Here is a 24,328-nt window from a genome sequence, read left to right on the forward strand (position 1 = left end):
GTCAAATTTGATATTTACGTTCGATTTGTGATCGAATGATATTGGATACAGCCAAGTGTGATATGTCGTTAAAAAGGCAATTTTATGTGGTATTTTAAATCACAAGAAAAACGTGATTTAAGTATTTTTACTATGACTTATGCTAGGTAAAAGGCCCAATGGACATTAAATTTACCAGTGTTAATGTAGGGGGCGCTGTAGTCCTAATAATGGTCCAATCGGGTTTTAAGTATTATAGACATATGTGTATAAATGCAATTAACTAATTTAAATTCAAAAATCAAAAAAATATCATGGGCGGATTTTCACCCTGTATGCAACACCTCCTTTGAATAAATATGCCCCAAGCTTTATGAAATTTTGTATTAGATGTATGGTCCTATTTCATGAACAAAAGACATCAGTAAATAGCTAGTAAATTAGATAACTATTTTGTATCAAATATCAGGTGACCGTTAGGGCCCATGGGCCTCTTGTGTCAATATTGTTGTTGTTATATGTTTCATAAAGAATGTAGAACAATACATTTGTCTCATAGTTTGCCTCCTGGTTATGTAACAGAATTAGCCTGACTAAATTGTGCCTTTTAATCATTTTGTTATCGTGGTAGAATTATATTTGTTTTTACTGATAAAATTAGTGTACAATTACAGGGGGACAAATGGAGTTTAATGAAATTAAGTTTATTTGTATGGTAATTACAACTAGGATAAACGTTTTTATCTGTCACAATGTATTTGACCAACTTCCTTATTACCATTTGTAAAAATGCAAAGAAAGAAATAAATGATTTCATTTAATCATAAAACATTTGACCACATACATTGTTAAATTAGGGTTTTGGAAATGATTGTAATGTAGACCACTTTCACTCAGATTCAGCTGCAGGAAGAGTCCAGACAGCTGTCTGTTGCCAGGGAAACGGAAGAAAGTTTGAAAAAGAGTCTCCGTAACTTAGAGGAAGTTACTGCTAAAATGGAGCGGGAAAAACTGCATCAGCAGACGCACGAGGTAATTATGAGCATATCTATTTCACATTACAGTAAAGTCTGAATAATTAATGGACAATACCTTTTAGTCTTAAAAGCTTCTAATATTTTATATAGTTACAATAAATCATTGTGCTATTACATAAATTTTATACATATATATGTTGCAAGGATTAGGAAGGAACGTTTTGGGAATTTAAGTAAAGAAGCTGACACTATAGATGTGATGCATCAACTTCGTTAGGGACAACTACTGTATAGACACAGGAAAGAAATAAATGGATCTATCTGAAACCAAATATCGGGAGGGAATATTCAGGAAACAATTGACATAGAGTTCAAGGTCACAGTTTCAATCGGAAATGAATGGGGCTTTCATCACACATTTGTTCCAATTAAACTTTGGCTACAAGTACAGTTCTCCTGGATGGAGAGGGACACAAAGAAATAATACCACTTTACATGGACTTATCTCTACCTGAATGAGTGACTTTAACTGGTCAGTATGAGGATTGCTGAATGCTTATAACCACTACAATTTCTCATGAGGATTGAGAGATCCATATGTTTCATTGTTTACATGAATTTTCACTAGTGTCATGATTGATCACTCGGGTCCATCAAGTATCTTGTATTGATGACACCTCTGTTATACACTAGGAGCCCATGGCAGAGAAATATCTCCTGCCTAAAACTTTTCTGAAAAAATCTCTCAAAGTTGGGAGAAATATACAAACAACTTGAGCAAAAGAAGAAAGGGACATGATAATTTAAAAAAATGACTATTGTTATATTGGTATGCAGTTAATTATTCTGGAGTTCTGTCAATATATTATACTTTGTAAATGTAATTATTCCCTTTTATGGTGATTTGCCAGGATAGTTTAAAATTTCAGGTATGGAATCTGATATACAGTCAAATCAGTCTTTAAAGACTGCCCATTAAGAAAAAAGGGTCTTTTTAGCCAAGTGGTCTTTATACACAGGGCAGATTGCCAGTTAATTAGTTCACTAAGAAATGATAAGCCATTTTTCTTAAGGAAATCATGGGTTCTGATCCAAATCTGGTCCATTCTGTATAAAGTATGAAAGTACACATACAAGTAGATAACTTATAGTCTATGTATTCAGATTTGAGACATCCCATGCCTTTGTCTGTCCAGGACTAGGGACATATTTGTCTGGCCGACGGTCATTTCTCAAGGAGAAGTATCGGATCAGATTTCATTGTCCCACAATTCCCTGGTAATTGTCTGCTGGACACTGTGACTGATGATGTTTTTGGTGTCCAGTCCTAGTAAATCCTTCAGTAGGTCTCATGTGAAGCAAGCCAGCTGTTACGTCAGTCGATAATTACTGGTTGGCAGATTTAGCCTAATCCGGGCTGTGTAATCAAATTTCCTCTTGGGGAGACTTACTACATTTGTCTGTGATTTTAATGCTGCCATTTACTGTTCATGATGTACTCTACGGCTGAGAAACATATCTCCATAATGACTATTTCCTACATTCTCAGATTTCATAGCCATTCATTCTCTACATTTTTACTCCTTGAATTGTTAGGCCAGGGAACGTATGCAAATAAAATGACCGTCAATCAAACCCTATGGTTATAGGCCTGGAATTTCGGTCTTACCACATGGATATGTACTGAATTTTTTCATTCATCAGATGTTATTGGTCGAGCCTCAATAATAGTCCATGATGTTTTTGTGAACTCATGAAAAAATAGTATTTCTCAGGAATGCGTGGCCACTGTATTGTAGGGTCAACTAAAAACAATTATTTTTTATTAAATACAAAACCCTTTAAGTTAATGTAAACAAATATGGAGATTGATCATCATGGGAAGAAATTTGTTTGATTGATGGGTAAAACCATCTTGTAATAAGATTTAATTCATTTCATTCATTTAACGAAAAGTAAAATGAAAAATTTAATTGGTCACACTTGTTAATTAGCCACAAAGAAGTGTAAAGGGATGGGTTTTATTTTGTTGAACATCAAGTGAATAGCCAAGGTCATTTAAGGTTGTACCAGGTTAAGGAGATGAATGATAGCCAGAGTACCCAGAGATAAATCACTAACATACAGTCAGTGACTGTCAACTACTCCACATGGGCTTGCACACCAAACCCAGATTATCTTTAACAACATGGCTCTTGGGAACATTTTTGCTGACACAATTTTGAAGGCATTCTGGCCAACATGGTCCTAAGGGTCATATATAGCAGCTAGGTACTGTACAAGGAAAATGCTAGGGAGACACCTTTCTGTTGTCTTTGTTTGGGAATCAATCCTACAACTAATAGGTGAAAGGCAAATGCAATAGGCATACCTTGTGCAACCTTTTTGAAATGGATTATTATGTTTTGATCTACTTGAGTAAAATCAGTAGATGCTAAGGAAAAGCTAGATCTAAGTCAAAAATAATTTAAAACAAGACCTGCAGTGTATTAAAACCTTGTCAATGCCTGCTATAGTTATTCTGAAGAGACTTGATCAGGGGTCCACTTTAATCTGTGTTACAAGCATGCTTATCACTCCTGTCCCTGTCTTATCTCCATGGGGAGGAAAATGAAGCTTTAAATGGTTGCAGTCACAGGAAATTGGAAAGCAGTTAAGGCTTGATTATCAAACTTGTAGGTCCTCTGATGTGAGCAGACTGACAGAACTTTGTTCTTATGATGAGAACTGTAAAATCCTTATAATATTATTCAGTAGTAAGGTAGTGCCTTCATTTATTTAAGTAGGTTAAATGGTTCAGGCTTAAAGTGTTAGCATTAGGTTTGTAAGGGGCTGCCATGGTCCAGTAAAAGTATATACATTACCACTAGTTATCGCCCTCTGGAGTCTGAAACTTATATGTGTTATTTACTAGGTACTGACCAATGAAGGTCAATGGTGAGCTTGAGCTGTTAAACAAAAGAACAAAGCTGTAAATATCATTTTAAACAAACGAACAAAGCTGTAAATAGCATTTTAAAAAAACGAACAAAGCTGTAAATAGCATTTTAAACAAAAGAACAAAGCTATTAATATCATTTTAAACAAAAGAACAAAGCTGTAAATAGCATTTTAAACAAACGAACAAAGCTGTAAATAGCATTTTAAACAAACGAACAAAGCTGTAAATAGCATTTTAAACAAAAGAACAAAGCTATTAATATCATTTTAAACAAAAGAACAAAGCTGTAAATAGCATTTTAAACAAACGAACAAAGCTGTAAATAGCATTTTAAACAAAAGAACAAAGCTATTAATATCATTTTAAACAAAAGAACAAAGCTGTAAATCACATTTTAAACAAAAGAACAAAGCTGTAAATCGCATTTTAAACAAAAGAACAAAGTTGTAAATAGCATTTTAAACAAACGAACAAAGCTGTAAATAGCATTTTAAACAAACGAACAAAGCTGTAAATCGCATTTTAAACAAAAGAACAAAGCTATTAATATCATTTTAAACAAAAGAACAAAGCTGTAAATCGCATTTTAAACAAAAGAACAAAGCTGTAAATAGCATTTTAAACAAAAGAACAAAGCTGTAAATCGCATTTTAAACAAAAGAACAAAGCTGTTAATAGCATTTTAAACAAAAGAACAAAGCTGTAAATCGCATTTTAAACAAAAGAACAAAGCTGTAAATAGCATTTTAAACAAAAGAACAAAGCTGTTAATAGGATTTTAAACAAAAGAACAAAGCTGTTAATAGGATTTTAAACAAAAGAACAAAGCTGTTAATAGGATTTTAAACAAAAGAAAGATACTGTTAGAATGTTAAATGTTAGTAGGGTTTTAAAGTATTGGTAGGATGAGGGCATGCAGACAATATGTTGTTGATTTGATATAGAGGCCATATAACTTAGGGTTTATTTCATTATGTTACATGTAGCAGCCAGGGTTAAATAAGAGCATGTGTTTATTTCATTATGTTACATGTAGCAGCCAGGGTTAAATAAGAGCATGTGTTTATTTCATTATGTTACATGTAGAAGCCAGGGTTAAATAAGAGCATATGTTTATTTCATTATGTTACATGTAGCAGCCAGGGTTAAATAAGAGCATATGTTTATTTCATTATGTTACATGTAGAAGCCAGGGTTAAATAAGAGCATATGTTTATTTCATTATGTTACATGTAGCAGCCAGGGTTAAATAAGAGCATGTGTTTATTTCATTATGTTACATGTAGCAGCCAGGGTTAAATAAGAGCATGTGTTTATTTCATTATGTTACATGTAGCAGCCAGGGTTAAATAAGAGCATGTGTTTATTTCATTATGTTACATGTAGCAGCCAGGGTTAAATAAGAGCATATGTTTATTTCATTATGTTACATGTAGCAGCCAGGGTTAAATAAGAGCGTGTGTTTATTTCATTATGTTACATGTAGCAGCCAGGGTTAAATAAGAGCATATGTTTATTTCATTATGTTACATGTAGCAGCCTACGGTCAGTTCAGTGTAGCAACTGCCTTACATGGTTTGGAAACTTGCAACACAGTTGGTTGAGGGCTAATGGCATTACAAATTTAATTTATGTCTTCTAAATAACGGAAAGGCCATTTAGGGTACTAGACTGGCCTGAACAGCTACCAAATTTGTTCAAATGAATAACCTTGGCATTCATTTAAGGTCACAGGAGTCAGAACGGCTAAAATCTTTAAACAGTTTCTTGTCAATAACTTAAAAAGGCCTGGAGACCACTATTAGGCCTGTAGCATACTGGAATAAGGACTTCTCATGAATAACTGAAAGGCTCAAGGTACTGATAATTTGGACTGTAGCTTGCTATGATGATTAGCTACCAAGTTTTTTTCAAATGAATAACCTTGACTTTCATTGAAGGTCACAGGGGTCAAAAAAGTTAAAATCTTCATACAACTTCTTGTCAATAACTGAGACGCATAGAGACCAGGTTTGCAAGTTTGTTCAAGTGAATGACCTTGACTCATTTTTAAGGTCAACTTCATGAAATACATTGGAAACTTAAAGCTGCAATTTAAGAGTCCTTGTATTGTCTTACTCTTGATTGTTATCCACTACTGTATACTATGACTCTGTTGTTTTGTACTAATATTCTGATGAATGTTAAGGTCTATGGGCCTCTTTCTTTTAACCGATCAAGCTAGGAGTTCCATGTATGCTGAATGATCCAGGTTATGCTTATGCAAATCACAATAACTTCTGTTTAATTTTTATTTATATCGTGCAAAATGCTATTTTTGCAATACATGTACAATATTTGCTGGTAAGATTTGATGGTCATTTGTGGCATTCATTGATAAACTGGTCATTGTTTGGTTTTGTGTTAATTTTGAAAACAGCTCTAGTTGAGATGGCAGCCTTATCTTGAAGTACTATTGTTTTGAATCCTGAGGTGTCCTGTTTTCTACGTCATAAGAGATTAAGTCCTACTTTAGCAGCTGTTTTATCTCACCTATGTCATGTCTATCCAGGTGTACAATCAAAGTGTCAGGGGACCCACATACTACAAAGGTTTTATATGGTATTCAGGGGAGGCCACTCATCATAGAAGTTAGATTATTAAGGGGAGACCACTTATCATAGAGGTTTGGCTATTCAGGGGAGCCAACTAATCATAGAGGTTTGGGTATTCAGGGGAGACCACTTATCATAGAGGTTTGGGTATTCAGGGGAGACCACTTATCATAGAGGTTTGGGTATTCAGGGGAGACCACTTATCATAGAGGTTTGGGTATTCAGGGGAGACCACTTATCATAGAGGTTTGGGTATTCAGAGGAGACCATTTATCATAGAGGTTTGGGTATTAAGATGAGACCACTTATAATAGAAGTTATGGTATTAAGCAAAGGCCAATCATCATGAAGGTTTTGGGTATTCAAGGAAGACCACTTATCATGGAGGTTGGAGGTTTTGGGTTTTCAGGGGAAACAATTTATCATAATGGTTTTGGGTATTCAGTTCAATTTTGGATATTGAATACCTGACTAATTCACCCCTAAAGATGCATTTCGATATATCTATTTTTTTTTTGTAAATTGCTGTCCCTATTGCATGATCGACAGTATGTATTCTAAATAAAAGAATTAATCAGTTTTATCAATTAAAAGAAACATGAATTCTTTAAGTCTTAAAAAGCTCTAGTCTTTGGCAACTATTAAATGTAACTGTCCATTAAGTACTATTTTTTTTATTTTTATTGATACAATTTGCCTATCATCTAAGGGTAAAGTTATGGTAAGGTCTGATTGAATTTCAAATTTTTTCACCATAGCAAAAGAAGACCCATGATGCACAGATGCGAGCCTCTGCTCTCAACCGTGAACTGGAGATGTTGAAGATGACGGCAGAGAAACAGAAGGGACAAATACATCAATTACAGGAACTATTGGCCAATCGGGAGCAGCAACATAGGTAAGGGTCAAGTACATAAATTACAGGAACTATTGGCCAATCGGGAGCAGCAACATAGGTAAGGCTCAAATACATCAATTACAGGAACTATTGGCCAATCGGGAGCAGCAACATAGGTAAGGGTCAAGTACATCAATTACATGAACTATTGGCCAATCAGGAGCAGCAACATAGGAAAGGGTCAAGTACATAAATTACAGGAACTATTGGCCAATCGGGAGCAGCAACATAGGTAAGGCTCAAATACATCAATTACAGGAACTATTGGCCAATCGGGAACAGCAACATAGGTAAGGCTCAAATACATAAATTACAGGAACTATTGGCCAATCGGGAGCAGCAACATAGGTAAGGGTCAAGTACATAAATTACAGGAACTATTGGCCAATCGGGAGCAGCAACATAGGTAAGGCTCAAATACATAAATTACAGGAACTATTGGCCAATCGGGAGCAGCAACATAGGTAAGGGTCAAGTACATAAATTACAGGAACTATTGGCCAATCGGGAGCAGCAACATAGATAAGGGTCAAGTACATAAATTACAGGAACTATTGGCCAATCGGGAGCAACAACATAGGTAAGGGTCAAGTACATAAATTACAGGAACTATTGGCCAATCTGGAGCAGCAACATAGGTAAGGCTCAAATACATAAATAACAGGAACTATTGGCCAATCGGGAGCAGCAACATAGGTAAGGGTCAATTACATAAATTACAGGAACTATTGGCCGATCGGGATTACATAAATTACAGGAACTATTGGCCAATCGGGAGCAGCAACATAGGTAAGGCTCAAATACATAAATTACATGAACTATTGGCCAATCGGGAGCAGCAACATAGGTAAGGGTCAAGTACATAAATTACAGGAACTACTTGCCAATTGGGAGCAGCAACATAGGTAAGGGTCAATTACATAAATTACAGGAACTATTGGCCAATCGGGAGCAGCAACATAGGTAAGGCTCAAATACATAAATTACAGGAACTATTGGCCAATCGGGAGCAGCAACATAGATAAGGCTCAAATACATTAATAACATGAACTATTGGCCAATCGGGAGCAGCAACATAGGTAAGGGTCAAGTACATAAATTACAGGAACTATTGGCCAATCAGGAGCAGCAACATAGGTAAGGCTCCAATACATCAATTACAGGAACTATTGGCCAATCGGGAGCAGCAACATAGGTAAGGGTCAAGTACATAAATTACAGGAACTATTGGCCAATCGGGAGCAGCAACATAGGTAAGGCTCAAATACATAAATTACAGGAACTATTGGCCAATCGGGAGCAGCAACATAGGTAAGGGTCAAATACATAAATTACAGGAACTATTGGCCAATCGGGAGCAGCAACATAGGTAAGGGTCAAATACATAAATTACAGGAACTATTGGCCAATCAGGAGCAGCAACATAGGTAAGGCTCAAATACATCAATTACAGGAACTATTGGCCAATCGGGAACTGCAACATAGGTAAGGCTCAAATACATAAATTACAGGAACTATTGGCCAATCGGGAGCAGCAACATAGGTAAGGATCAAGTACATAAATTATAGGAACTATTGGCATATCGGGAGCAGCAACATAGGTAAGGGTCAAATTCATAAATTACAGGAACTTTTGGCCAATCGGGAGCAGCAACATAGGTAAGGGTCAAATACATCAATTACAGGAACTATTGGCCAATCAGGAGCAGCAACATAGGAAAGGGTCAAATACATAAATTACAGGAACTATTGGCCAATCGGGAGCAGCAACATAGGTAAGGCTCAAATACATCAATTACAGGAACTATTGGCCAATCGGGAACAGCAACATAGGTAAGGCTCAAATACATAAATTACAGGAACTATTGGCCAATCGGGAGCAGCAACATAGGTAAGGGTCAATTACATAAATTACAGGAACTATTGGCCAATCGGGAGCAGCAACATAGGTAAGGCTCAAATACATAAATTACAGGAACTATTGGCCAATCGGGAGCAGCAACATAGGTAAGGGTCAAGTACATAAATTACAGGAACTATTGGCCAATCGGGAGCAGCAACATAGGTAAGGGTCAAGTACATAAATTACAGGAACTATTGGCCAATCGGGAGCAGCAACATAGGTAAGGGTCAAGTACATAAATTACAGGAACTATTGGCCAATCTGGAGCAGCAACATAGGTAAGGCTCAAATACATAAATAACAGGAACTATTGGCCAATCGGGAGCAGCAACATAGGTAAGGGTCAATTACATAAATTACAGGAACTATTGGCCAATCGGGATTACATAAATTACAGGAACTATTGGCCAATCGGGAGCAGCAACATAGGTAAGGCTCAAATACATAAATTACATGAACTATTGGCCAATCGGGAGCAGCAACATAGGTAAGGGTCAAGTACATAAATTACAGGAACTACTTGCCAATTGGGAGCAGCAACATAGGTAAGGGTCAATTACATAAATTACAGGAACTATTGGCCAATCGGGAGCAGCAACATAGGTAAGGCTCAAATACATAAATTACAGGAACTATTGGCCAATCGGGAGCAGCAACATAGATAAGGCTCAAATACATTAATAACATGAACTATTGGCCAATCGGGAGCAGCAACATAGGTAAGGCTCAAATACATCAATTACAGGAACTATTGGCCAATCGGGAGCAGCAACATAGGTAAGGGTCAATTACATAAATTACAGGAACTATTGGCCAATCGGGAGCAGCAACATAGGTAAGGGTCTATTACATAAATTACAGGAACTATTGGCCAATCGGGAGCAGCAAAATAGGTAAGGCTCAAATACATAAATAACATGAAATACTTGCCAATCGGGAGCAGCGACATAGGTAAGGCTCAAATACATGAAAACATGAACTATTGGCCAATCAGGAGCAGCAACAGAGGTAAGGCTCAAATACATCAATAGCATGAACTATTGGCCAATCAGGAGCAGCAACATAGGTAAAGGTCAAATACATAAATTACTGGAACTACTGGCCAATCGGGAGCAGCAATATAGGTAAGGCTAAAATACATCAATTACAGGAACTATTGGCCAATCAGGAGCAGCAACATAGGTAAAGGTCAAATACATCAATTACAGTGACTATTGGCAAATTGGGAGCAGCAACATAGGTAAGGCTCAAGTACATCAAAAACATGAACTATTGGCCAATGGGGAGCAGTAACATAGGTAAAGGTCAAATACATAGATTACCGGAACTATTGGCCAATCGGGAGCAGCAACATAGGTAAGGCTCAAATACACAAATTACAAGAACTATTGGCCAATCGGAAGCAGCAATATAGACAAGGCTCAAATACATCAATTACAGGAACTATTGGCAAATCGGGAGCAGCAACATAGGTAAGGGTCAAATACATCAATAACATGTACTATTGGCTAATCGGGAGCAGCAACATAGGTAAAGGTCAAGTACATAAATTACAGGAACTTTTGGCCAATCAGCTTATCAGGAGCAGCATCATAGGTAAGGCTAAAATACATCAATTACAGGAACTATTGGCCAATCGGAAGCAGCAACATAGGTAAGGCTCAAATACATTAATAACATGAACTATTGGTCAATCGGGAGCAGTAACATAGGTAAAGGTCAAATACATAAATTACAGGAACTATTGGCCAATCGGGAGCAGCAACATAGGTAGGGCTCAAATACATAAATTACTGGAACTATTGGCCAATCGGAAGCAGCAACATAAGTAAGGGTCACTTCAAAAATTCAAACTTTAATGATAAGATTTCTTCTTGAAAGTTCTATAATTTTAACATGATAAATTTCAGATATGTTTTTGTCTTAAAAAGGTGTCTTATTTTGTCAGCAAATTCAATCACTAAGGTAACTGTAAGGTTGATTACTATATAGATATATATGTATACATTGTATGATAAGGTCCTTTCATAGATTATAGTTTGAGTCACTCCTAAAGATGCCCAAGATGAAATGGCTTTGGTTTAATGACAGGAGAAGTTATTACATTTAATCTGTCAGGGTACGGCTGTACAGACAGATTTCCATTAAAAATCTCATGTAAGGATACAACTGGAAAAAACCATTTCGTAGATTTAAATTCTTCAGTCATGTGGAAGTTCCTGTGCAGGAAAAATGGATTGTGAAATTAACTGAAGCAATGTCAAATGGGAGTGTAGGGCAAGCACATGTGTGTGGAATACAGGCTATTATGTCTCTAGATAGACATTTATGTATGGCCAATCGGATAGTCTAAAAAAGTGATTTGGGTTATAACACTGTTATAACACTGTTTTCATCAGTTTTGTTAGTATACAGATATTTCTAAAAATATATACTGTATAAGTGGATATTTGCGGGAGTGTTTAATTTTGCAATTGATATCAAATTGAAATCGAGTAATGTTACTTCTTTCACGATAAATAAACCTGCTAACTTTTTGCAACATAGTTTTATATATAATATAGAACAGAATGGGGAAATTTTCATGTGGGAGCGTCCTTCAAATAATTTATGTAAAGTTCCCTATGGCGTAAATTGCCATGTTTACAGTAGAAGACATATGAAGCTGACTGTGATATGATGTTTTCAATTAGATATCAACTCCATTTTTCTTCAAATATGTCATTTTATGTATTTTAAATGTATTTTAATTTGTAAGAAAAGATACTTACAAGAATATGATGAATGATGAAATATTATTTTGATAAACAAAATCCATAACATGCAATAAAAATCCATTGGAAAGTACAGTCTGGTGAGTGTACTGTAAAATATACCAGCCAAGTATTGAATGTACCTTCAAACTATATTTTGGATGAATTTTTATCGTAAAGAATCAATGGCTAATTTCAAATGGAGCTGTCTGCTTTAATGTACTTTAAATGTGTGATAGTTTTATGTCTGATATTTAATTACCTGGGCTGGGAATTGTTACATGCCTTAGAAGATTTGGTCATTTTATACAGATTATACTGCACCCATTGTGGAGACATCATTCTGAGGTTTAAAGATCTTAGACCCAAAGGATTTTGTTTCTCTATAAATATTGGATTTGGACTCGTCATATTAATTACGTGCATTAAGTTTTGTTACCAAAGAGTAAAATAGCAGCTTTCCTTGTTTTAAAAATTCATAAATCATTAAAATCACGCGCGAGTACAGAATGTGCTTCACATCCTAAACACCGTTCCCTGTAGGCTGCCATCTTACCAGAAAACGAACGAAAATAGCATTCATTAAATTCTTCAATTACCATTCTGTAATATTATAATTCCTTTAATATGTTTTTAAGCTGCTCCTGGCAGTATATCAGAGAAGATTAATTTGTCTGTGGGTGTTGTGTATAGACTATATGTTGCTTAGTAGGATTATCATATATAGAATAGAGCTGTCAGTTGCAGATCGACTGTTTATCAAGGTGGGTTTCCATGAATTGCCAATGCTCAATGTTCATTCTCTATGCAAACATGTTTCATTTTTGTGTTTTTTCTGCTTGAGTTATGACAGTTAATTATGATTAACTTATATTTTCAAGTTATTTTTAATTACAAATTACAAATTTGGTATTGACACAAGTAACTTGTAAACCCGGAAAAAAAAAAGGACAAAAAACGAATGATACAGTATAGTACTTGCTGAGGGTGAAATTGAGGCCAAATAAGCAGAAACCAATCTTAACTCTTTCCGTACTTTGTATTCTTTCCGGATTCCGTCCATTAATTTGTTATCTCGTCTCCAGAAGTTTTGAAGTGCAATCATTTGGAATTACTTAGAAAGTGTATTTTGAAATATTGAAAAACCTGCATAAAATTTTTCTTAAGTTTATGATTATACTGCAATCCGAAGGGAATGGATACATCAATGCATTCTAGGCCACCTAAGATGTTTTAAGCTCTTGCACTTGCGCTAATATAAATGGTACAATCTTATAAACACACTTAGATTTCATTCTCTTTCTCTTTTTCTAAGCTTCTGTTGCTGACACCACATGACTGACTTCAATAAAGTGTTAATTTATGTAGAAATGACATTTAATATAATGCATTTCCTGAATATATAGTATGGAATTAGTAGAAAAATTATATCTAAATGGAAATATGGTGACACCATTCTGTATAAATGTATAAAAGTATGATTGTTAACTATGTAAGTATAGCCACAATTGTCTTGTATCTTTTCATTCTTCTGTTATAAGCTTTTGTCTGTTCCCATCAAATGACATGGTATATTTGTAGACTATTCTAAGCTTGTATGGTATATTTGTGTACATTGTATTGTATCTTTTTGTAAGTTTCATTGCAGTTTAAATGTATATTTATAAGGTACATTTCAACCCTTTGCCTTGCCCAACCAAGAAGAGGGTGTTAATTTTATGACTAAATTTACCATCTATATTATCTTTTCAATTTTGTGAAACAGGATTTATATATTCCAAACTTGTTTGTAGGTACTGATTATGATGTCATGTTTTACATAATGTTTTCCAAGGAAAATGACATGGGTTTCAATTTCAAAATAAATGAGAGGTAACTAATATATGCGATGAAAGAATACATCCAACCAAAATAAATCAAATTGGTGTGGCTTTAATTAACTGCTGGTCAGAATTTAACCAAAATTTAGTGTAATTGGCAGTATTATCTTTATGATATATGGAATCGTAGTTAAATAATAAAGTTTGATTAATGGTAAATAATTTACACATGACACACTACCATATAACAGTGATAATTTTATTAAAATTGTTTGTTTTATTCTTCCCTCACTTATTCATCAGTGAGACTTATACATGTTCGAAAACTGAAAAAAATCATGAAAATGCCTTTGCGACTTATACACAGGTGCGACTTGTTATCCAGAAAATAGGTTAATATCAAGACTTCAGCTCACTATTGTTCCTGCATTTTTCTTCATATTCTATTTCGTCTTTACAGGATATGACAGACTTACCTCCCTTGCGGGTAGGTATCTATTGTGATGTCATTATCTTTAATTGAGCGTACCTAACTTGCGTCGTTTTCTCTGAAAAGTATGGCGTTACGCTCACAAACACATGATGTCATAATCAATACCTACCCGTAAGGGTCAATAACTATGTAATATGAAAACACAGAATAAGGAATAAATCGTTTTTAACCAGTTAGTGACCGGACACTTAATCCACACTTTCAATCTACATATTCTGAGCACGCTTGTTCTGTATTATAGAGATGAGATGAAGCAATGTGTCCGGCCAAACAGTCAAGAGATGGACAATCTCATACAGCAGGAGAAACGCAGGGCCGAGAAACAGTATGAAGGTGAACTCCGCAACCAGCAAGACAAGTACGTTTGAATGCTAATATTCATTACACCGTATAGTTAGTATGGATTTTGGATTTTAGATGAAATCAATTTATTTATCCCTAGCTAACATTATAGCCTATCTATCTATCACAGACAGAGGTGAGCTCATGCTGTACTGTATGGTTCATTATGATGATATCCCATTCATTACCATATTCGACCCAATAACTAATTAATAATTAACATTTTGATCCCTATAAGCACTCCTCTTCCTTTTCAAGGCCTCAAATTTACTATTTTGAGATTCAAATCTTTATTACTTGCAGTCCGAAAATATGAATTGTTATACCACATACTGGTAGTTTCTTTAAACAAAATTTTTTTTGTTGTTCATAAATTACTTTGTGTAATAATTATTTGAAAGGTCATAATTTTATCTTACATAGTGCCCGTTACATTTCTGAATTTTCGAGCGCCTTCAGTGCATGCTTATTGGGACAAATACAGTGAGCTACATTGCTTCAAAGATTCACAATCTTTATCGATTGCCATTAGGCAAAATAATACCAATCTAAAAACCTAGCTATTCCTGATACTGTATCAGGGTAATACCGTTGATAATTCTCCTGAAATCTTTAAACTAGAACTGACCTCATTTCAGAGCAGGATTTCTCTATCTCGAAGATAATATTGAGTCCAACTCAAGGCCAGCAGACATATTGTAATGAGTTTTCAGTTTTGTACATCATCACCTTGTAACAAAGCCCTGCTTTACAGCTGTTTGTGTTCGTCTGACTAAATGTGATGAGTAATTACTCCTCTCACGTTACACCAAGGTAAAATTATCTGTCGATGAACATTATCTATTAATGTCTGACATATATCAGACTGTGTTGTTGAAATGTTAACTGACAGGTGAAATTTCCATGTACTGAGGTTTTGTTTTATATTTACTTTTAGTGAAGTTTAAAAAGAGCTTGGAATCATTACTTTTACACTCCCACAGAAATAATGGGGTGGCAAATCACTATTTTACATGTCATTGCATGCAGTTATTTTACACCTGACTTGCTCCCTATCCTCACTGACAGTCTCAATTTGCAAAGGAGGCTTCAGGCTGTTTCTGTCTTACAAACATTTCGATAGATAGTTGCTGAGATTGCCAATGCCACCTCTTCCATAGATGGCCGCCAGTCTTTAGAATATTAAAAACAAATTATTGCCTTTGCATATATAATCTTTGTCTCTATGACATATCTGATTTGTAAGTTTTAAACTATGGGGAGATAATCTAGTATTAAAACTCTGCTGAGAAAATCATATCAATAACTTGATGGTCATTTTATTTCTTCTAGTATAATGCTAGTTCTTGAAGAAAAGTAATACAGGAGTACTAACTGAAAAATGGGGGTGTTTCTGTTGCACCAAAATACTTCTAAAAAGGAAAGACTGAAAGATGTTTGAAATCATGTCTGAATGGTTTGAAAGTTGAGTAGGAATATGACACTTGTTCTGTGTCCTACATAAGTATAAAGTGTCTGAGTACCACTTCATGTTTAGACTAAATTGTTCAGAAGGCCAATAAAATGTTTGAATGGAGGCTTGGCAAGATCACAACATTTATAAGATAATCACTCTTTTATAAATGGAAAATTGGCTACCATGGTTATGGTATGACAGTTCAGGGCCAAGATTTACACTTATTTTCATGATCTATAAAATCATAATATTGTAATGTTGAGATTGGCTCTTTGTATCAAGTGTCACATCTTGTTCTGGGAATGAACCTCTACAGTTATGGCTTTTATTGTAAATTATGACAGTCAGACAGTTTACATTAGAGGAATGGGATCGACTTTGCCCATTGACAGTGACTTCTGCCAATCATGTCCCATAGCCAGTATCTTCTCTTATTTTGCCTTTAGACAACAACTTATTATTTCAACCATGCACATATAACAGAGCGACTTCTCTCAAACATGACCCATAGGTAGGGTGTTAGAATTGTACTTGCTGCCCCTATTGCATGATCGTAAAAGGCGACTTAAATCGGAAGGGATCATTTCTTTTCTCTTCTTCCGATCTAACTTTGATTTTCCTAACATCTTTCTTATTACCGCCTCACTTTTGACCTTCGGTTGAGCGCTCGCCCCTGTGAGGTAGGCTCTGGGTTCTGTCCCATGGCAGAGAAACACCAAAGTCAATAAAAGTGGTAGTTTCTGCTAGAGCTGTCATTGATATAAGTTTTCAGTTCACCTGACCGAAGGGCAAGTGAGCTTATGCAGTAGTTGAGTGTCCGTTGTCTGTCCATCCCACGTCAATTTTTCCATTTAAAAAACCTCTTCTCCAAAACTTGGAGACCTAGTATCCTGAAATTTGACTCATAGAATGCTGGGATGAAGAGCTACCAAGTTTGTTCAAATGAATGACCTTGACCTTCATTCAAGGTCACAGGGATCAAAAAGGCTAAAATCTGTAAACAACCTCTTCTCATTAACTGAAAGGCCTAGTATACTGATATTGGGCATGTAGCATGCTGGGATGAAGGGCTACCAATTTTGTTTAAATGAATGACCTTGACCTTCAACGTCTAATTTATCAAATATATCAGAACCTGAACTTTTTCTATTAAAAGAGTTCTTTTGTATTGCTTTAATGGTTTGCCACTATTATATTCTTTGAGGTGTTGTATTGTGCCAAGTCAGATGATCGCTAAGGCCTATGGACCTCTTGTTCTGTGTTATTTGCTTGTTTCCTGGTCGGTATATGGCTTCAGACGATGACCTAGTTTTGGTCACTGGCAGTCGATTTGTTGTACAGTGAGTAGGCAACACTTTCTGAAAATAAGGTTCATACCTGGTAACATCGGATCTGTAGGAATAGATTGTTTTTAAGATGAAGCAATCAAAATTTGGTGTTGGGGCAATTTTTCATGTCATACTGACATTATAATTCTAGTTCTCTGTTGCAATCATTTTATTATCGCCCGCAACAATAGTTTGTGAAGGCAATACTATGGTGTTACTTTTTTCAGTGGAGGCAACGGCGTTGTCGTCAACATTTCATTTTAAAGTTTTGTGTTTAGCTCGGTTTCTCAAAATGTTTGAGTCCTATCCTAACACACTTAGTTATTGCAGTATTCATTTCAGTCAGAGGGATGCAGAGGCTGTGAAACTTAGGGATGCTAAACTATTTATAAGTCTTGACTTTAAAGTTTTGTATTTAGTTCTGTTTCTCAAAAACTATAAATCCAATCCTAAACAATCTTGGGATGTAGCTAAAGGCTATCATCATCACCTCAACACACCTAATTGTTGCAGGATTTATTTCAGGATGTGTGATTCAGATGCTGTAGGACATAATTATGCTGCATTTCACTTTTCCTTCATTTTTTTTAACTTTCAGATGTTTTTTAAATATTCCGTTATAGTTATCTAATAAATCAACAATACGGTACAGGCGATACTTATTATTATGCATAATTCTTGTGATGATGTATCTCAAACTTTTTTAAAGTTATCTCTTAGAGACTATAATAAATACGTTAAGTATCTATTTTACAATCTTCAAGCTTAACATCAAGGGGAAGCAAGCTGGATAAATTATTGGATTTCTTAAATATGAATTAAAGCAAAGCTGTCATTTTGTATCTAAACCACACATCAATCAATTCACATGCAATTTAACTTCAAAATTACTGCAAACAGATGTTTTAATCATATAACTATTGGCCATCATAAATCGTGTCGCATACTTCATCATTAAGCTACATCTGCAACAAGATTGGAAATGCATGTTATTTGATTTTATGATCTTGTCTGTGACATCACATTGAGACCTCAGGGTACAGAATTCCCAGAACACAGAGGCTTGATTGACAGAATTGACGGAGATCCCTCCCACATTGGCACATAATGTCAGATTTGGCCTGATTAAAGTTGATTGACTGGTAATCTCTTAAGAATATTTTTTATAACAAAGTTGATTAATAGTCCACAATCAGAACTTAAGGAAGACATCTCAGAAATTGTCAAATTCAATTTTGTCCTTAGATATGTTTTTTCAATACTTTTATAGGAGAAGGTGAGATAATTTCATGGTATTGATCATAAAAAGGGACAGAATAAAGCCATTAAGCCCACATTAAAGCATGCATGAATGAAATCTTTCAGGAATGTAATTAAAGGTATTATCAAAGATGATGGCAGCATAGAAAGGTTTTACTGAAGATGATGGTAGTACAAGGTTTTACTGAAGATGATACTAGTACAACAAGGTTTTACTGAAGATGATGGCAGTACAACAAGGTTTTACTGAAGATGATAGTAGTACAACAAGGTTTTACTGAAGATGATGGTAGAACAACAAGGTTTTACCAAATATGATGGTAGTACAACAAGGTTTTACTGAAGATGATGTCAGTACAACAAGGTTTTACTAAAGATGATGGTAGAACAACAAGGTTTTACTGAAGATGATGGTAGAACAACAAGGTTTTACCAAATATGATGGTAGTACAACAAGGTTTTACTGAAGATGATGTCAGTACAACAAGGTTTTACTAAAGATGATGGTAGTACAACAAGGTTTTACTGAAGATGATGGTAGTACAACAAGGTTTTACTGAAGATGATGGTAGAACAACAAGATTTTACTGAAGATGATAGTAGTACAACAAGGTTTTACTTAAGATGATGGTAGTACAACAAGGTTTTACTGAAGATGATGGTAGTACAACAAGGTTTTACTGAAGATGATGGTAGTACAACAAGGTTTTACTGAAGATGATGGTAGTACAACAAGGTTTTACTGAAGATGATGGTAGTACAACAAGGTTTTACTGAAGATGATGGTAGTACAACAAGGTTTTACTGAAGATGATGGTAGTACAATAAGGTTTTACTGAAGATGATGGTAGTACAACAAGGTTTTACTGAAGATGATGGTAGTACAACAAGGTTTTACTGAAGATGATGACAGTACAACAAGGTTTTACTGAAGATGATGGTAGTACAACAAGGTTTTACTGAAGATGATGGTAGTACAATAAGGTTTTACTGAAGATGATGGTAGTATAATAAGGTTTTACTGAAGATGAAGGCAGTACAACAAGGTTTTACTGAAGATGATAGTAGTACAACAAGGTTTTACTGAAGATGATGGTAGTACAACAATGTTTTACCAAAGATGATGGTAGTACAACAAGGTTTTACTGAAGATGATGACAGTACAACAAGGTTTTACCAAAGATGATAGTAGTACAACAAGGTTTTACTGAAGATGATGGTAGTACAACAAGGTTTTACTGAAGATGATGGTAGTACAATAAGGTTTTACTGAAGATGATGGTAGTACAACAAGGTTTTACTGAAGATGATGGTAGTACAACAAGGTTTTACTGAAGATGATGGTAGTATAACAAGGTTTTACTGAAGATGATGGTAGTATAACAAGGTTTTACTGAAGATGATGGTAGTATAACAAGGTTTTACTGAAGATGATGACAGTATAACAAGGTTTTACTGAAGATGATGACAGTATAACAAGGTTTTACTGAAGATGATGACAGTATAACAAGGTTTTACTGAAGATGATGGTAGTATAACAAGGTTTTACTGAAGATGATGGTAGTACAACAAGGTTTTGCTGAAGATGATGGTAGTAGAACAAGGTTTTACTGAAGATGATGGTAGTACAACAAGATTTTACTGAAGATGATGGTAGTACAACAAGGTTTTACTGAAGATGATGGTAATACAACAAGGTTTTACTGAAGATGATGGTAGTACAACAAGGTTTTGCTGAAGATGATGGTAGTAGAACAAGGTTTTACTGAAGATGATGGTAGAACAACAAGGTTTTACTGAAGATGATGGTAGTACAACAAGGTTTTATTGAAGATGATGGTAGTACAACAAGGTTTTACTGAAGATGATAATAGTACAACAAGGTTTTACTGAAGATGATGGTAGTACAACAAGGTTTTACTGAAGATGATGACAGTACAACAAGGTTTTACCAAAGATGATGGTAGTACAACAAGGTTTTACTGAAGATGATGGTAGTACAACAAGGTTTTACTGAAGATGATAGTAATACAACAAGGTTTTACCAAAGATGATGGTAGTACAAGAAGGTTTTACTGAAGATGATGACAGTACAACAAGATTTTACCAAAGATGATGACAGTATAACAAGGTTTTACTGAAGATGATGGTAGTACAACAAGGTTTTACTGAAGATGATGGTAGTACAACAAGGTTTTACCAAAGATGATGACAGTACAACAAGGTTTTACTGAAGATGATAATAGAACAACAAGGTTTTACTGAAGATGATGGTAGTATAACAAGGTTTTACTGAAGATGATGGTAGTATAACAAGGTTTTACTGAAGATGATGGTAGTACAACAAGGTTTTACTAAAGATGATGGTAGTACAACAAGGTTTTACTGAAGATGATAGTAGTACAACAAGGTTTTACTGAAGATGATAGTAGTACAACAAGGTTTTACTGAAGATGATGATAGTAGAACAAGGTTTTACCAAAGATGATGACAGTATAACAAGGTTTTACTGAAGATGATGGTAGTACAACAAGGTTTTACCAAAGATGATGACAGTACAACAAGATTTTACCAAAGATGATGGTAGTTCAACAAGATTTTACTGAAGATGATGGTAGTACAACAAGGTTTTACTGAAGATGATGACAGTACAACAAGATTTTACCAAAGATGATGACAGTTTAACAAGGTTTTACTGAAGATGATGGTAGTACAATAAGGTTTTACCAAAGATGATGACAGTACAACAAGATTTTACCAAAGATGATGACAGTTTAACAAGGTTTTACTGAAGATGATGGTAGTATAACAAGGTTTTACTGAAGATGATGGTAGTTCAACAAGGTTTTACTGAAGATGATGGTAGTTCAACAAGGTTTTACTGAAGATGATGGTAGTACAACAAGGTTTTACTGAAGATGATGGTAGTACAACAAGGTTTTATCAAAGATGATGACAGTACAACAAGATTTTACCAAAGATGATGGTAGTACAACAAGGTTTTACTGAAGATGATGGTAGTACAACAAGGTTTTACTGAAGATGATGGTAGTATAGAAATGAAGGCAGTTTTCATCTGACCATTTCTATTTGGTATATAACTAGACTAGAGGACAGGTGTAATTACCCCATTGATTTTAACTATTGATGTTACTGATCTCTCTGTGAAAGCCAGTAATAAACCAATAGGCTGTACTTATCATGCATTACCAAAACTCCACACAATTATACAATCTGTTCTATATCTGTATACCTATCACTATATCCTTATATGTGAACTTAAAAGATAACATGTGACTTAGAGCATTACCACGGTAACAAAACCCATCCTACAACACTACTACATCCATATAGTAGTGTCATTATACAGGCTACCTGAATGACTGGCAAAGGAATCTAGGGAAATTAGCTCCATTATCCTGCTTTCAGAATGAAATCTGGGTCAGTTGATGATTACATCGACTTATTTTTGTCCTCATTTATGATTGGCTGGCACTCCTTTCAGGTGATTGGGAGCGTGCTCAGAAGTTGATATTTTATATTTGATCAGTAAAACCTGCAATCATTTTGCTGGTGGTTCTTTATAAGCTTAATTGTTTGAAATGTTGGTGTGGGAGACAGGGACATCAGTATCCTACTTGTAGCATCACTTGATTAAGCTTTAATATTTTTTATGATCTGAGAGATATTGGGGCTGATATTCATTAAATGTGATCCTGGCCATGCTTTACTGATGTATAAAATACACCATTACATTAAGAACAGATACAGGTACAGCTGAACCATATTTGATGTTCATCAAAATTTAGGCAATTTTGAATTTCAAATGTTGAAAATAGACATTTCTTAAGCAGTTGAACACATTTAGTTTATAGATTGAGTAGTAAGAGTACTAAATTATATATATAATCACTATCTCTATGATAAAGTCTCCTTTACAGGGGTTCTTAATTACATTACCAGTTTCATTACTTTGATCAGTGTATACATTAATACCACTTTGCGTAATAAAAAATAATAGAAACTTACAGGGCTCTGCTAAATGGTCACATGGGATATCTCAACCTGAGTGAAACATTTTGGCTTTAAGTCATAATCCCAGACTTTGGAAGGGTTGACTTCCAAATTCACAATTTATAGGATAGGCTTTTGTTGTGTGTCAGTGCTTCATTCACTTATCAATCAGTCAATCTTCTTTATTCAGTAATAAATTGCTTTCCAGCATTTTCATTGCACCATTAGCACAGGAACAATTTTATGCATAAAAATTGATGACGTCATGAACAATGTACGCCATGGTTACGCCACATGATTGATGACGTCACGTAATTGTCTAGCGCGTGTTAGCTGTCTTACACCCTCTTGTGATGTAGGATAGTTATCTTTTCTTTAGCAATTATGGGATATCCCTGTGAAGTATGGGAGAACATATTTTCTTTGTCCCATGGGTGGTTTTTATAGACAAGTTTGACTGCAGTACATGTCTTTTTATGCCCATAAGTATAATAGATGCTTCCTCAGTTGTTATGTTGTTCATGAGCTGTCCTCACTTTCATGTTATCATCAGTAAACCTAAGCTATATGACATATTTTTTACCAAATGTATCAATTAAACAAGACAGACTGCGATTTAACAGTTTAACACGGAGAGTATTGACACAATTGTCTCCGGGCCAACAACTCTAGATGAATTGGGATATTGCATGCCACCAACAGTAAGGCTTCCGGGATTAATTAGCTAGCAGTTATAGTGAGCTCTATTTACTCTGTCTCGTAGAAGTGATGAACACCGTCGATAAAAACCTCCTAAAAACATCAATTTAGTGTCGTGATTACATTGGAGAGAGCTTGCTTGACCTACATTTGTAATATGTAAGTCGGACTCCTCTGTAGGTGTTCACGGTCGGGTGTGTTTTGATTGGATGATCCACAGTTGTAGTGTCGCTGGTCATCATGATCCCGACCAATTGGACAAGGTCTTTCAAATTTTGTTCGGTATCTTGATTAACTTACTCCGCATAAACCATTTCCCAATGGGAATTTTCCGCATGAAAATCGGTCTAAATCACTTTTCTGATTCAGTCGAAGGAACATTATTTACAGACTAAATGTAAAAATGATCCAATTTTATTGTCTTAGAAACAAGAAATCTATTTAGAGGTCTTAATAGATAGAGAAGGGTTTTACCATTTATGAGATGTATATATACGATCATAGGGTTAGAAGTCTTTAACTTGCCTCATAATCAATTTACATAACGCATCTTTTCATCCAATAAAGAATGTAATGATCATTCAATGTGTGGGCAGTAGATAAGATATTTTTGTACCGTATTTCATACATCTGCTTAATGATATTCTGCAATGGTTTGAACAAATGTTTCTAAAAAAAAAGACATTATGCTTAATTTGCTGCTTTAATTTCTTTCCTAGCAAAAGACACACATATTCAGTCAAACCTGTCTAAAAAGACCTACCATCCAAGAGACAGATAAAAATTGCATTGAGGGCCAAGTGGTTTCTATACACAGGTCAAAATGTGTTAAAACTGGTCATTATACCATCTTAATTCATTGCTAAACATT

At 35.1% G+C, this 24,328-nt stretch overlaps 1 protein-coding gene across 1 annotated transcript in view; it reads left to right on the forward strand.

Annotated features, from left to right (window-relative positions):
• The window catches only part of LOC138315327 (leucine-rich repeat and coiled-coil domain-containing protein 1-like), a 60,151-nt gene that overhangs the window by 17,059 nt on the left and 18,764 nt on the right, over nucleotides 1-24,328 (forward strand). Inside the window, exons 4-6 of the mRNA XM_069256261.1 lie at nucleotides 877-1,011; nucleotides 7,250-7,389; nucleotides 14,600-14,716. Coding sequence (XP_069112362.1) covers nucleotides 877-1,011; nucleotides 7,250-7,389; nucleotides 14,600-14,716 — 392 coding nt within the window. The remainder of the gene's footprint in view (nucleotides 1-876; nucleotides 1,012-7,249; nucleotides 7,390-14,599; nucleotides 14,717-24,328) is intronic.

The sequence above is a fragment of the Argopecten irradians genome, chromosome 2 (genome assembly GCF_041381155.1).
Source record: "Argopecten irradians isolate NY chromosome 2, Ai_NY, whole genome shotgun sequence".
Taxonomy (NCBI): Eukaryota; Metazoa; Mollusca; class Bivalvia; order Pectinida; family Pectinidae; genus Argopecten; species Argopecten irradians.